At 49.6% G+C, this 15,646-nt stretch overlaps 3 protein-coding genes across 3 annotated transcripts; 1 reads left to right on the top strand and 2 right to left on the bottom strand.

Moving 5' to 3' along the window:
* Window positions 1–2,474: 2,474 nt before the first annotated feature.
* Window positions 2,475–2,944, top strand: B0J16DRAFT_331195 (uncharacterized protein). Its single transcript, XM_046126546.1, has one exon. The coding sequence runs from the start codon at window positions 2,517–2,519 to the stop codon at window positions 2,751–2,753; it is 237 nt and encodes a 78-aa protein (XP_045990464.1). The 5' UTR covers window positions 2,475–2,516; the 3' UTR covers window positions 2,754–2,944.
* A 940-nt stretch (window positions 2,945–3,884) lies between these two features.
* B0J16DRAFT_367850 (uncharacterized protein) lies at window positions 3,885–6,156 on the bottom strand (the record flags this gene model as incomplete). Its single annotated transcript, XM_046130162.1, has 5 exons — window positions 3,885–4,125; window positions 4,179–4,284; window positions 4,459–4,557; window positions 5,748–5,937; window positions 5,997–6,156. 5 exons carry the CDS (start codon window positions 6,154–6,156, stop codon window positions 4,033–4,035), a joined length of 648 nt encoding a protein of 215 aa, XP_045990463.1. The 3' UTR covers window positions 3,885–4,032.
* A 7,492-nt stretch (window positions 6,157–13,648) lies between these two features.
* Window positions 13,649–15,438, bottom strand: B0J16DRAFT_392620 (uncharacterized protein; the record flags this gene model as incomplete). Its single annotated transcript, XM_046132009.1, has 3 exons — window positions 14,930–15,438; window positions 13,863–14,213; window positions 13,649–13,796 (listed from the first exon to the last, which is right to left on the bottom strand). The coding sequence occupies exons 1-3, from the start codon at window positions 15,163–15,165 to the stop codon at window positions 13,649–13,651; spliced, it is 735 nt and encodes a 244-aa protein (XP_045990462.1). The 5' UTR covers window positions 15,166–15,438.
* Between the last annotated feature and the right edge of the window lie 208 nt (window positions 15,439–15,646).

Below are 15,646 nucleotides of genomic sequence, written 5' to 3'. Positions count from 1 at the left end.
GCTTGTGTAATCTCGGGCGGATGAGTGAACGCGTACCCCATCGTTGAAGCGGACATCCAACCCTTTGCCTGACAGGTCGGCGCATCTGTTTAGCACAGACATCTCAGGGTTGGCGAATTGCTCCCGCTCGATTGCGGCAGCGTAACGCTGCTCGTAGGGTCCCATTCTTTCCAATCTCAGCACATCGGCGTTAACGAGGCCTTGCCGGGGCTTCGAAAGGCTTCGACTAGCAGCCGATTATTTGAGAGATCTCCAATGTCCAAGCTAGCCTCAGAAAGCGGTTGTGGACGGTCTTCGGCGAGATCCGATCAGGGGCTGGATGAGCTGAACCATGCTCGGGTCACTCACTACTGTTTCCATTGACCCTTTTTCCTGTGGCACCTTTCACAGGCTCAGCTCCAGAGTATATATAACAGAGCCGATCTATATTATAGAGATATTGAGTTGGACACCGACCGGTTGGCCGTCGGCGTAGAAGAGTGATAGAGATTGCCAGTGCGGTATCGTAGTGACTTAAATGTAGTGGCGCGCACCTTCGCCAATGCAGTTCGAGAGCTCCCGGAGATGCGATCTTAGCGTGTTGCCTGACAGGTAGGCCCTTCGAGAATGCCTGACGGCCCTGGCGATTCGTGTAATGATATCACGTGACTCCACCATGCTAAGCCTGTGTGATATACAAATCAAACCCCGGATATATAAAGAGAAAGTGAGGTTGAGAGAGAGGTGGCCGCTAGCTTCAGGTAAAGGGGGAGGGTGACGATGGATCTGATGGGTAGACTGCTGCCATAGTGACTTATAGAAAGTGGACCGCCGTACCAGGCCTGGCCGCCTCATCCTCGTTGCCCTCACTGAGAATATTTCGAGTCGCTGTAGTCGGATACCTCGAGGTCCATGCCGCCAGGGATTGTGAGGCCCTTGCGAGTTGTATACTCTTGCACTAGCTCCGTGTTCAGGTTGCTGGCTTGGTCGACGGGCTCCCAAGCTGACTCCAAAGCACAAGAGCCTGACCACTGGATGAGAGATCCCGTTGTAATCGCCCCTCCCAATGATCGGTGATTCGAGGTTCTCAGCATTTGGTGTTCATCTTACCCAGGTTCCCAGGACGACTCCGTCTGACCCCTCGGCTATAGCGCGTCCCCATACTTCATGCTTTTCGTGTTCTTGGATAGGCAGATCCTTCATGGGCGTAACGACCCTTAAGGCTTGTGTGCCAAGATAAGGAGGCTTCCCGATGGAGGAATTCGAAGCGTCTCTACTGTTTGGCCAGACCAGAGGCCCTGGTGCAAACGTTTGTTTGCTATCCTGGGTAAGAGCTGTTCTATAGCAACTAGCCCACTGGATGGGGGACCGTTGCTTCAACAATGACGGGCCCAGGGTTTTCGCTAAGTAATGGGTGTGTAGACCGACACAGGATAGCTTGTAAAAATGGAAAGCAGATATGTTCAAATGACGCATCCACAAGGACTAAGAATCTTGGCATCCTGTCCGAATATGTTGACGTCAGTTCGGGCTTCCTATTTAGCTCTCATGATCATCCGGACGGGAGGCAGCTGCTTCTCACCTCCGATGATGGCAGCGGATCAAAAGGCTGATGTAGGGTGGACTGCTCAAATACTGGAGGCCAAGTTTGCAAAATGACGAAAACTCCACGTCGCAGGAGCGAAGGCCAATTCCTGGTGCTTCCACACTTGTCAACGAGAAGAAGCTCAACCTGGGGCAAATAGGATTCTGTCTGAAGATAGTGGAAGACACGTCTCATCTATATATAGGGATAATTTGGATCCCGTCGAAGGGACGTGTTGAGTCCGTTCGAGTTATTTGTGTCCGCCAAGGCTCGTGTTAGGATATTGACTTTAGTACAACTCCCTGATCATGGAAGAGAAGACAGGCAAATGATACCCATCCATCACACCTCAGCGGAGTGAGGTGGAGGAACACGTGGTTCCCAGATCTGCTTTATCTAGTATATATATAGTATGCAGCTCATGAGCGACTTGGTAGGATGATTGGCGATACACAGGAGCAATTGAGCTTCTTCACGATGCTCTCGAGAGATCCAAATCAAGTTCGGAACGTTGGGAGGGAAGACCAGCTGGATTCTTCTCGGCCTTGCTCGGATGGCGTTTAAGTTCTCCTGGCTCCTCACAAGAAACCTGGCAGGTGCACATGAAAAGACACGCCCATGATCTATGTAGGTATAAGTCAGCTGAGGAGTCTTAACTAAAGGGGTGGATGAGGCGAACAATTGAAGGTACTTGCCATTCGGTGGTAGTTGCCCGGGTGAGAGAGGATGGTATTCGCCATTCTCAACTCGACAATAGACCGTAATTTCTCACCGCAATGGTCGTATATATTCTTTTCTGAAAGCTGATCGGTGAATCGTTGGCCTTTTCTTCATGTTGTTGTAGACCAGCGCCAACCCGATGTCGATATAGTCTTTTCCACAGCGTAGCACCTGGCGTTGGGTTAAGGATACCTTCAATCGGCGTCGTCGACCACTTGAAGACTTGACCAAAATGTTGCTGAACCTTGCTTGGCTCCTGTGCTGCCGGTCCCGGGACACTGTCCCCGCAATATACTCTATAAACTCTTGTATCAAGAAAGGCGAAGCCCGCTTCCCAAGGTCACCGAAAGAGGTCTCTTCTTCGATAGCAGCTATAGGCCGAGCGGCAATTGTCAGGATCGGGTCTTATGATCCCATTCTGTACCGAGTATACCTGGCCCCGATCGCTTCGCCACTTGATCCTGCATAGGTGGAGGCCGCTTCATTGATGTCGAATCGGATCAGATCATGACTAAGGAAATTCAAGGAAATAAACCCTAACCTTGCTCCAACCGTCATCGTGATTGAAAGGTCCGTGGTAGGTTGGGTACTCCGCATCCTCCTGATCGTCGGTATCATCGTCGTGCTCATATCCGTAAGACGGGTACACCTTGAAACGGGCATCCCATAAGAAGGTGAGAAGTCAAGCCAAGCAGCAGGCTGTGGCTGTTGCATCCTCTGGACGAATGTAGGAGATGTAGGAGAACAGCCGCGCCAAGCATCGGTTGTGGAAGCGACGTTGGTCGTAATTGTGCCAAGCGAGCATGATAGTTTCGCTTCCCTTCCAATCGAGTTGCTTTGTTCTTTGCTCTGCGCCCTCGTTCGGCGTTCTTCTCGTCCGCCCAACCCCCGATCTTTTTGTTGTGGATTGAAGTTTCAAGTTGTCAGATAGGGTTCAAGGTTGTCTGATGGATGTGATCTCTCAATGGCAGCGAATCTGGCTTCGGACGGTGTTTGGATTCGATGAGCTGTACCCTATCGATCCTGCCATGCATGTTTCATTCGACTGGCTGGATTCATCAGGATCGTCGTCTCTAACAGCGCATAGAGAAGGCGGCATCGAGCGACTTGAGATCAACCTCCTCGGGAGAGTAGCCCTGGTGTATGACATGCAGCATTACCCCCCACTCCCCCTTCTTAGGCTGTTTGTAGCTGACGATGTCCTAGAGGTGGTATTTGCAAAGCCCAGTAACTTCTTTTTGGTAATCTCAGCTGTTGTTAACCGGCTTGTCGGAGTTTTCCTCGATGGCCTTCTCCTTCCAATAGTCGAGGATCAATTGTTCTCGGTTGCCGCGGCCAAGTCCAAGATACGGTCGGCGACTCGGATTTGAGTTGTGTGGTTTTCCCGCAATTCATTTGGACTCTGCGTAGGCCGATATATATAATTGTCGAATGAAGCTCCTTCCAGTAGTGATATCCGTGAAATCTTCATCATCGTCAACACCAAGGTTATTGAATGGTACCTGGAGCCACAGGCCCATGGAGATTGCCAGTGTCACTGGACCATAAAATTTCATTTGGTTTATTCATTTGGTTTATGTGTTGGGGGGGCTTCATAGGCTTCTCGACCTCCAATTTGCCAGGGTTGGGTGTCAACTACCTTCTTGCTGCTAAGGTACTTGTATGGACGGCATGTTCGGATGCCCTCGGTCATTTTCATACACTGTATGTGGGTTGTTGACTGGCTTTCATCCGCTGAAGCTTGTGTTTTACCTGGCGACATTCCAGGATGCTTCGCGGTCCCACGTCCATAGTGGGGTTAAGTAGTAAACTAAACTGCTGACGGGCTTGAGTTCCTGGAGCTGTAAAAAAAAATGTCAGTAGATCTATGGACATTGGAAAGGTTGATACTCACGTCTGAAACCGTCTTATACCCCAAAGATTGGGCTCTCGCGAAAGTCTTCATCCTTTTGTGGGTGCTGTTCCAGTCCAAGCCTACTGTATCCGCAAGGCTTCTCTGACTTCCCCCAGTTCTAGTAAGCGTTCTAGTAACAAGGTGTCTCTGAGTCGGTGGTGCTCAAGAGCATAGATGGCTGAGTCCGTATCTGATGGTCTAGTGGTTAGGAGTAGCCAGCTCCCTACCAAAGCCAGAATGGCAGCTCTGGCCGAATGGGGAATCCGTTGTCGCAGCTCACCAATCCGAATCGTAGCGCTCAAGTCGCATCAAACCCTGAATGTCTCCCAGGCGAAAGTCCTGTCGCAAAGACGCGGGTATGGGGGAGGTTCTTTGGTCGCTGAGTAGGGTTTATAGTTGTTCTTTGTGTAAAAGAAGAAAGAGTATCTGTCAAACTGCTTCCACAGTTTCGGTCGATCCCATGACACGATTGTTGAACATCTGGCTTGTCTCATCTTAATGCAAGACACTCCAGCGTCGCCTGTTCCTCCGCCATGAACCATTTCATGCGAATCTCATTGCGCTCATCCGTTAGATTTCCTTCACTGGCTAGTTTCAACCGGCTAATCAGAGACGCGCACGCGGTCTCATCGTGGATAGAACTGATATGGTTCCGTGTGACCTGCAACTTCCGGTGGTTGAAGTCTTCCCGACCTCACAGCAAACTTGCAAAAGACGAATTCGATCACGGATCACAGCCGAAGCAGAAGACGACATGGTAACCTAGCGAGGGGTGTACAAAGGGGAGTAGGGAGTTGTCTCAAATGCCCTCTTCAGTCGAGTATATAATAGGGACAAAGTAATCTTCGATACGGGGATCTCCAAGTCAGTTTTGTGTTGCACTCGATTTCGACCTCGTGCAATACTCTTTATAGTTCCAGGCCTTCGTCCAGCCAATTTTCTACACAGGAGTTGTGGAGCGTTGTTGCGATGTGATCATACCGCATGACATCGTCATATAATAAATGGTGCATTGCCTCCAGTCGAACTTGTTCTGAAAGTCGTCGTGCTTATTGACTCGGAACTTCGAGTTGCTGTCCAACCTGAGCCTAGTTGTACGCCCTTCCGGATGGGCGGAGGAATCTTTTGATACCAGGAACATATTTTCGGGCCGGTGGCTTCTACCCTCCCAATATACTTCCAAGGTAGTGCGCGATTCTCAGACGGCGAAACCGCAACAAACGCCAACACCACCCATCAAACTGTGGCCACATTCGTCGATTGTATATAAATCACTGTTTTCTTGACGGCGGACAGATAGTAAACATCTCCCTCATCTTTGAGGAAGACTTGCGCAATATCTGAAGCCGTCGACATTGTGTTGGTCTATGTAGTGATCGCTTCGCTGTAGACGGCGTTGCTTCGGGGAAGGATTCACCAATCATGTGAATGAGGTTATCGCCCAACGGCTCGAGGCTGTTTCAAGGCTTTGTTTCAGACCCTCTATCTTGATGCGCCAAGATTTTCGCCGCAAAGAGTATGATCTGACTTGGACGGTACGTATCCCAATCCCCCCAACCAGAAACATACCGTTCAGGACGAAGATACATGACGTCTCCGTATCGGATCCGGTAGGATGCGGGTTGGCAAGAGCAACGGTCGACGGTCATGTGGTGGGTATCTTCATTGCTGTCGGAAGTGTCTGAAGAGTGCTTCAAGTTCAAGCATGCCGCACCTAAAGCGTGCGATTGCCACCACGGAACACATGCGATTGTGGCTCCTACTACATAATCAGTAAGGGTAGCAGACACATTGCGAAGCCAAAGAATGTGAACTTACTTCGTGGTAAGCTGAGCGGTTTATATATAGCGAGTGGCAGATCAATCTGGCCAGAGCCTGTCGGCCCACGCTTCGCTTCAATATCTCGACAACGACATCCCACCCAGACGTTGTGTTCTGGAGCAAATGCGGGGAAAGTTCCAGCTGAGTGAACTTCCATCTAGCTTCTGTTCCTTTGGGTTGGCGAGGTCTACTCAGAGCCGTATCGCTCCAAGCGGGAGTATGCCTTATAGGGTTCGAGTTTCCGGCAGATCTCCGACTTTTCGCCGCTTGTGACCGTTGAGGGTGCAAGCTGTCCGTACTGTTCCCATTCAATCTTGCCCCAGATGTTTATATATCATCGCGTCTTCTGTAATAGCGCTCGGACTCTCGTCTTTTCTCTCGCTCCTGGTAACGAGTGACTACCACGTCCTCGCTGCCGTCGATGTTCTCGTTGCCACAGTTGCTCAGGAACTTCGATCGGTGCATTTGATGGTCAGATTGGCTATCCAGCTTCATCAGAGTCGTAGGTAACTGTGACTAAAATTGCGGTCGAATTGACGTTGCCACGGCGGTCTGAAAAGGCTGGGTCCGTTGTTGAGAGTTGGGGGAAAGCCTCACCACCAAGCTCTCCAGTTCGTCAATCGCATGGAGATAATCTTCCGAATACAGCACGGCCAGAACGTCGAACATTGTAGTCGACTTCCTGCAGCCGAAGGATACTTTCCACGAAGGAGTCAAAATGGGTACATTTCTACCGCTTCGGGGACCGCATGGTAGTCGATGAACCACTCGTGACACCATCCCTGGCCATTGACATCTGAGAGGTCTCACTGCGTCTGCAAGAAGCGATGCATGGTATTGAGCCTCGTTAGAACATCGGACTCCCCAGCCCTGAAGGTATGGTGGCAGTCGTCAGCCGCATATCGGGCCGCGAGAGGTCTCGTCGGAATATTATTGCTTCCGCCCATGGAATAGGAACGACCGAAACGGTGGACGGGACAGGGGACTCGAACAAATGAACATATATAAGTATCGATTAAGGGCTTTCTCCCCACTTGCCCCTTTTCTCAAGGCAAACGCCACCGACAGTCCTGGGCCTTCCTCATGGATTTCGGATGTCGGACCTGGGCCATTTAGTATAATATACTATGGCTCGAATTGATTCAAGATATCTCGGAATGCTGCATTCGCTCGCGTCAATATATAATGCCTCAGACTCACGACCGTAGTTTATACTCTAGCGATACCGGTCTTTGAGCTGGAAGTCGGCCCAATTGCCCACTTCATTGAGGGAAGTGGTATCTTGCGCTCGTCGACTGAACCTTGAGGTCTGGGCCTCAGCAGATGGTTGATGACGATCGGGGCTCGACATGTATGCTCCAGCGGTTGCAAGATGAGAATCAACACTTGAATAACAGCGTCTTATGAGCGATGCTTGCGGGGTTTCTCTCATACCGTGTTGACCTGCAGATTTGTTGTATCCTAGGACAGGGTTAATTGTCCCGCTTGTGAGCTAGTCCTGGGTCAATGGGATTATCTTTCGGGATTGAATCGGAAGTCTCTGATATGGTTCTCCATTTCGATATTCTTGTTGGTATCCCACCATTTGTAGCACTGCATACTCGCCCGTGGTTGAGCTTCGTGCTGGTGCGACGAAACGCCCTTGCAGCCTTTTTGAGGTTGATCTGGTAGACATTAATCGCGCAGTACAGACACGCCCGCGCCTTCATGTCATATATCGAGGGATGCAAACAGGTCTTTCTTGCGCGAGTAGCATGGGTGTGAAGATTTAGTATATATAGAGAAGTCAAATCCTTCGAAACTGCACAGGGAGAAAGACAAGGCCAGGTTTTGGACATTTCCGTCCTCCTGGCAACAAATGGCAGTGTGCCTGTCGCTATGGGAAAGGTAGATAGTGTTGGGATGTGGAGCGAGAGCACAGTGGATTCTGCTGTCTGCTTCCTAACGGTCCCATTGTCTTTGAAGATAGAATGGAATCTTGTGTGCTTCAATGTATTATGAGGGTTGCCTTAGTGCCGCTAGTTTCGTGATCCTGCTCGACGCTGCTTCCAACTTCAGGGAGCTTCTGAAGAGCTTTACGCAATTCTCTTCGATGGTGAGAACCCGGCGCGACCAGTACTAGAACCCTAGCTTATTTCTCAACACTATATAGGAAGTATTATGGGCATCTCTCAGTCCAGGTTCATGAGGCTCACGACGGAGGTTTGGGTACGCTCTGTTGAGGGCCATAAGGGACAGTCCAGCACACGTCAATATAAACATTGAGACGTAGAGCGCTCGTGAGAGGCTCCTGTGAGGAGCACGAGACGTGAACTTGAATATATAGTCTTCGGTAGTGGCAAGTTGCCTTCATTGTGCGTTTCCACGGGACAATCCTGGCCCCTAATCTCGTACACAAATTCACTCGTCGGTTAGTCAGGTAGTTCGCCATGTACTCTTGTCCGGACCTCCCACGCGGTTTTCCACCAGGGTCCACATTGAATGACGAGGATGGCAGTTCGCCAGGCCCAGTCATCGGCGTTGAGTTTCGCGCGGTCCTCAACAGTGAAGTCGCTGGAACCTCCGGGGTGAATATATATAGTCACTGTTTGGGGAAACACCGAGGTTGGAGGAAGGAAGAGGTTGCACTTATAGATTGCAGTTGGGTGCTCTGGAAGACGAAGTCCAACAGCCCGACCCGCATGTGCAACGATGATCGACGGGCCTGTTCCGTCGTGTGAGGCACGAGCGATCATAGACAAGGCCGAAAGGGCCTTACCAAGACCTGGAGGTTCCCCGAGGCTCACCCTTTGTGGTCCTTGAGTCCATTTGTCACTCAGCATTGCCGACAGCATGCTTCTTATGCTATTGTAGCGCACTTCAACCGCTTTGGTGGTAGGAAATGTTTTCAGCTTCCTGTGCTTCCCGAACACCCCCATGCGACAATGATGATAGTAAATGTCGACTGTTCAATGACAGCAAGGTGTTGCATCGGCTTCCAGTCTGTGCAAAGAGGCTTCATCCTCAACCAAGCCCAGCAAAAGTGAAGCATAAGTCCGAATCGGATATATATGCTAATCGGCGAGATGTTGAAGCAGGAAGGAAACAGGCAAACCTTGACCCCAAATCTGACTCTATATAAAAGGCCCGAAGTCGAATTCATTGCCCCATGGGCGTGATTCCACTCTGAAGGACTCTTGGTGTCGTTTGCGCAGTAAGCAGACCTCCATGCGCTGATGTCGTCGACAGTGCTGCGCTGGGATGAGCTGCCTAAGGCTACCGGACGCATTGGTAAAGAACAAGCCCTAACATATATACTTGTGAAATCGGAAGCCTTGTGATCACCCATCACTTCCAAAACAAGTTGGTCGCCAAAGTCGCGCAGTGCTGAGGTTTGCGAGGGGCACTAGCTTGCTGGCTAGGGGAGATGAAGATGATAGCTTAGCGCAAATGTGACGCTCAGATTCCAACCTTCGTTTCTCCTGGGGTCTCTTCGCGGAATGACCTGGTGACCAGCATGATAGAGTTGTGCATGATCTCTTGGCCTCCCTCTTCCTCGGGTTAGTTCTCAAACGATTCTCCTCTTTCTTCTTCGCGTAGCATGCCTTATAGCTTTTTTTGTTCTTGTAAGGCAGCTGGTCGCAGTCCAGGCACTTCTTTTTCGGCAGTCTCTCACGATACTGCGCTTGGAGATACTTGTTATGGAACTGCCGGCATCTCGGGGTGTTTTTGTAAGTCGGAGCATTGCAATATACCTTAATACAGCCTCCTGTGTACTGCTGTGGACAGTTACAACATGTTGCTCCCTTCTTGCCGAGGTCGGTCGCAGTCACGACATTTCTTCTTCGCCTCTTCCCTTCGCTTTTCCATAGATGCGACCAGTTCGTAGTGGCCGGTCTCCTTCCGTGAAGGTTGAGGAACTCTTCGGGCATTCCGGGTTCACTGAAGCATTGTGTCCAGCGTGGTGATGAAGATAATGCAAGCCATGATCAGGATAACGTGACCAAGGCCATCTTCATCAATACTTGGAGGGTGGTGTTGGACAGCACAACAGTTATAGTCGCGTTAAACAAAGCATACTTCGCAGATCAAGGACATCACCATATTGTGTTGATGAAATCCATTTTTACCCGCACGCGCCGCTCGACGGATAAGTGTGTTCTTGAGCGTTGGTTGGGTATGCAGCGGGATGTAATCCAATCCAAGAGTGAGCATCAGAACCGTGCTGAGAGGCAGTTGGTTCTTCAATTCTAACAGGCACACGGGTTACAACTGCAGCACGAGCTGGTTGAGACGCGACAGCCACGACAAGGTCCTCGACGAGGAATGTTTCGCGTTTTACATAGTGGTTCTGGGGCGCATCCTATTCAGGGAGCCACTTGTCGATGCGTCCAGCCGATTCGGCGGGTACGAGTCAGGGAACGAAGCCAGACTCAGTGATGATAATATATATAGCTCGCTCCAATTGAAGGATGACTTCAGCCTGCTTGAGTTGGGGGAAGTTGTCGCAGCGTCTAATCGAGTGTATAGGTAGGTTATGGGTGTATTGGGTGTACAGTGAAGGCAACCCGATTTGTCGTCTATCTCCAAGTGGGCTTCGCACCCATTTCTCGTTGGGTTCACGTCCTGTTTCGATGGCCTGCAACGACAAACGCTGGTAGGACAAGGGAATATCAGAGACCGACAGATGTGTGCATGAGGAATAGCTCAAACTTCAGAAAACATCTAGTCGCAAAGCTTGAAATCTGTTCCTTGACAAGGTATCAAGTGATCAGAGCCTTTAACCTCAGTATAACCAGATGCACTGAGACATATCACAGGTCCAGCCGTCGGCATGTTGAACGTTTAGAATAGCTACAACGCGTTAGCATGACATCCCATGAATGTAACTGTCGTGGTGAGAAAAGACTTACGCAAAGAACAAGCCAGGGGTGTGGAACTTGTGGAGCGCTAGAACCGTGTTGGGGCTTCGAGGCATCGGTGTGGGAAATTCGAACCTTACTGATCGGCGCATCAATCGTTTTGACAGCACTTGAGCCCTTTTTCGAAAATTTTGATTCTGTCTCCAAGATCTGGCATCCTGTCAATTTTGGTGCATCTGCAGACCGGGAACAGTTCGACACCATACTGGTATAGGGTATGTGATGAAGACGAACTCGTATAGGGTAAGGAAACCGGGATCAGGTAACTATGATCAGCTGGATGCTCAGATAGAATTGCGGTTACTAGTTCAACCTTGGTGCTTTATGATGGTTGGCGTATTAGGAAGTCTGGATGTAGTGGTAGTAAGGGACATGCCGAACTTTTGGTCCATAGACGCCATTGACGATGGCCTTGTGTGTTTTTCCCCACAGGGCCTTTCACCGCATACCTTGCAGCGAGGTTTTGGCAGGCCCTTATTGTGAACCCGTAAACATACCGCGCATCAGCTCCTCCTCGATCAAACTTCTCCGCAGTCGATGCATACGCGTGTGTAGCAACAGTGACAACGACTCGAACGGGAGCGAGCATCGCATCCTGCGCAGACGTTATGCAGTGTCAAATGCGTGCACTTATAACCGCTGGAGTTGGAGTCTTGTGAATTGAGTCCATGACAACAAGTATATTGCTCCCTGGCTTGTTTCCAGAATTGATCTTGCGATTCGCACCGCTTAGTAGAGCTTGTAGAGACAAGCCATGGGCTCGAAGACTTCCCAAAAGCGCGTTCACACTGGTAAGTTGGCTTCCATGATTGCTAGCGTATTGCAAAACGCACCGACGATGACTCTCATCGCCGTTAAAAGGATAGGTATCAAAGCGATTTGCCTCCTACTGGAAGCGCCGCTCATTGCAATAGTATATAGTAGCTCTTCGGCCTGCTATCGTAAAGCAGATATCTGCTTAACAATAGGAATGGTTCTCATGTCATATTGAGTTGGTGAACTGTCGCATGCTCTATGCTGACGGTGTTGGCTTGTCTTGGTCTTGAACAAACCATGATGTTGAAAAAGGGAATGACATGTGGAGCAAGTCCTGTGTCTTCATTACGAGGCAAGGTCAGCTAGGTTGCTGAGTGGCGAGCCTCAGCGACCTTCGGATCAACCCATTAGGACGAGGGCAGTGTCGCCGGACTTCGACGTCGACTGCCCACCATCATGATTAAATGGAGTCGCAGGAGCCTCCTGCCCGTAGATCAAGGCTTAAAGAGCTCTTGGTCAAAGGGGCTGAGCTTTGCCGCAAGTACGACATGTCGCTTATGTTGTCCATTGTTGTGCATATGAGAATATTGTCCGAATGGGAGCGCGACACAGAACCGGCTCTTATGCCATTTCTTCATGATGTCGACCGAACGGACCATTCTGCTTCATGAGTATCGTCCTGGGAGTATTAACTGGAAGGTCTTCATAGGAGCATTCGTATATATGTATATGTTCGACGGCGAAAGGCTTCACAATGAAGACTCAATCCTTCCGTTCTCTATCCGGCGATTCTGCATTCGTGAGACATAGGATAAGTCATAAGAATCCCCTGCCTCTGCTGTATATATGCGATGTGGTGATTACCATCGCCAAGTACGCGAAAGGTTTCCAAACAACCGCGAACCATGAAATCTGTGCTGAAAGGGCAAAGGTATCGCCCGTCTTCATGGATGTGCAAAGCAGCGAAATGATGGTCCTTGATCGCATGTAATGAAGCAGCTGGAATGCCAAGGCTGTATTGCATCCGAATTGATTACCATTCGGGCATCTGCATGTAGGTATATAGAAGTTAGATGTTAAAAAGATCCAGATTCAACGGCAATGATACCCGCTAGTTGCTTTTCTGGATCTTTCTGGGCTTAGAAGAGCAAGCCTTATATATATAGACAGGTGTAGATGAAGTAATCGTTTGAGGGGATATGAGTCTCGTTCTTTGGGATCAGTCTTTCCTATCCCTTTCCCGCTGATGCAGTCGACACTTGGGATGGAGCCAGTGCGTTCTTAGGGACACACGTGTTCCTTACAAGTAAATGGGATAACCAAACACGAAGCGTCGATCTGACCCTTGAGCCGTAGGTATATATATATATATATCACATTAGAAACAGCGCAGACTGTTTGCTCAGCAGCATCATTGTCAATAGATGAATTGCTGTGTCCAAATCGATCGTGGTTTTGTTGACAGATAGCGACAGGTTATGGGCAGTTGCGTTTCTCCTCGACTGTCGTGCATGCGTCGCACTTCTTTTTGCCATGACCGCGCTTGCAAGGCTGATCCGCCTCATGGCAGGGTTGATAATTATCATTCCTGACAAGCGTGCCTTTGCCACGTCGCGCTCGCGGGATATGAATCTTGCCCGTAAGACCTAATCAAGACCAAATCGTTCTAGCGTACACATTTCCAGCTCCGGGGCCCAGGTCAGGGACATGATGTTTCTCGGGATGTTCTCGTCCATCTCGCGCTTCGTTAAATTCCGTAGGCTTAAACCCTGTTCCAGTCGCGTTTTGAGAATCTTTGGGATATCCTCAGTTGAAATGTAGTTCAACTTGCCTCACGCGAGGTTATACGGCTCAGTCTCGTGATGCGGACCGCAGTTGTGGCCAAAATGGCCATCTCGATAAGAGGAGGATTGATGGGTTCATCATCATGATACTCAACCTCTCGAACCTGGATTTGGTCCAGCAAACCAAAGATGTGGAACGTATAGCCGCTTAGTTTGTAATTGTGACGTCAGCAATGAGTTCCTGAAGCTTATGATCGTGGCTCTGACGATGTTTAACATCGTCCTTGATGTTCTGAAGCACAGCGTATGTCGACAAAAACTTGTGGAGGTCCCCGTCTAAGGATGTGATCGGTCCTCTGCGTGTGTTAAGTCCTTTCGAAGCAGTCATACGTCATGGAGGACTAGCTATAGCAGAGTCTAACGATCGTGCATTTCGTATATATAATGGACTTTGTGAAGCAGATTGCAGTTTGGCGATGGACTCTTCCTTCAAAGTCAAGAATATGTCGCGAAGGTCATCGGGTCGCTGACTGTGATGCCGTTGTCGCTGTGGCCACTGTACCCTCAAGTTGAGCGCGAGGAGGGTTGTTTGAGTACCGCCTGCTTCCATCTCAGGTTTTACTCTTAGGAGATGATATCCAGGGCTTGAAGCTGAAGGAGATCCTGTATACGCATATACCATCGCTACTTTAGGGTAAAGTGTCAGGTAATTTGATGAATGCATTGTAACCTTGTTGAATCCGTAGGGGACTGTAGGACGTGTAGGTGGAGTTCTTGAGTTGTAGGTCAGCTGTCGGATCTGTAGGCGATCTGCTAGATCTGGAGGCGACATACGCTGATCTCCTTGAAATCCCAGCTCGGGAGGGTCTTTTCAAGGTGTCTTGCTTCGGTCCGTAGTTGCTTGAGCTTAGCAACGTCTTTGCAGTTCCGGAGGGCATCTTCTATGTTGCTGTACAATAGATTGTCGGTGAATTCAGTATAATAAGGAGGGTTAGTTAGGCTCCTTCTTGCTGCAGCCGATATTGTGTTAGAAGGGCAAGCTGTGACAGTTAGCAATGTGCAGTAAAGGGTAGGGAACCGGGGTTGATTAACTAACTAAGAGCGTGGTACGTTGGATAACAAAGTCTTAACTGACTAACTAACTGACGAGCAGCTTATTGTGTTAGGTTGTTTGAAGTTAAAGGAGGAAGAAGTTGCCTTGCGTATAGCTTGGCAGCTGCTGTAATTTATGTATTATTAGAGTTTAGTGGCTAATGCAACTTGCACACCTAACCTTACTGAGATTTGACCTACTGGAGGTTGCTATTGATGATACTTTGAAGAGAAAAACTTATCCTAGCCTTGCTGTTTAGAGATACCCCTGACATTTATACGCTGATCTCCTAGTCTAGGTAGTAAGCGATAATCCGCTGGATCTGGTGGCGAAGTGAGAGATGCGTAGGCAACCTATTGAATTTAGGTTTGTGCCTAGATTTGTGTAGCGGTGGACCTGTGGTGCAGCCGGGCTAGTAGGAGGATGATGTCGCTAATGACAGCAGAGGGGGCAAGAACCTGAGTGACCGAGTCCGCTGGATATACTGGAGATAATATCGCTTCACCAGATGGGGTAGGCCAACTGTCAACCTTTGGGGCAACAGATGACTCCTTCTTCGGGAACGCTACGTGGTTATCGTCATCCCAGATGTCATAAGGGCCCATGATGCCGTCGCGATCTGATGGCGACATTGCTTTCCAAATCGCATTGCCTGTCGCCCTGCAGTCGGGTGGCTTTGCTTTTGTCCTTACGCCCCCATGCCAGCTTCGGGCAATCCTTCAGACTCAACATATGTGTCGGAAGCGAGCACATTCTTGGGAATTCTCCCACACATCTCGTTGTAGCTGCTGCTTCGACGACGTCGTCCGGAGGGAAGCTGATGTACTGCTCAGCGCCGAGGCCAGACTGAAGCCGGGTTGCGACAGTATTGTTGACTTTGTGGTGCCGCACCAGCGAATCTTGCGATAGCGGCATTTACACTCGTTGTAGTAGTACCGAACAGGTACGCCGTCTGAAAGGGGGAGAGGAGTCCATACGGTGCTCTTCATCGTCTAATGACAGGAACCGATGCTCTAATTCTCCATGTATCATAAGACGGTAGGTCGATAGTATAATATCGTCTATAGGTGCATGCAATGAAGTTGGCCCAGAAGTGGAAGAAACGACGCATGT

Source organism: Fusarium flagelliforme (assembly GCF_020744385.1).
Source record: "Fusarium flagelliforme strain FIESC 12 MPI-CAGE-AA-0113 chromosome Unknown B0J16scaffold_1, whole genome shotgun sequence".
NCBI classification, from domain to species: Eukaryota; Fungi; Ascomycota; class Sordariomycetes; order Hypocreales; family Nectriaceae; genus Fusarium; species Fusarium flagelliforme.
This window is presented reverse-complemented; position numbering and strand designations above follow the sequence as displayed.

What these genes read in the sequence shown, in the direction of transcription:
- B0J16DRAFT_331195 (XM_046126546.1), top strand. Translation starts at nt 2,517, where the DNA reads ATGTTGCTGAACCTTGCTTGGCTCCTGTGCTGCCGGTCCCGGGACACT.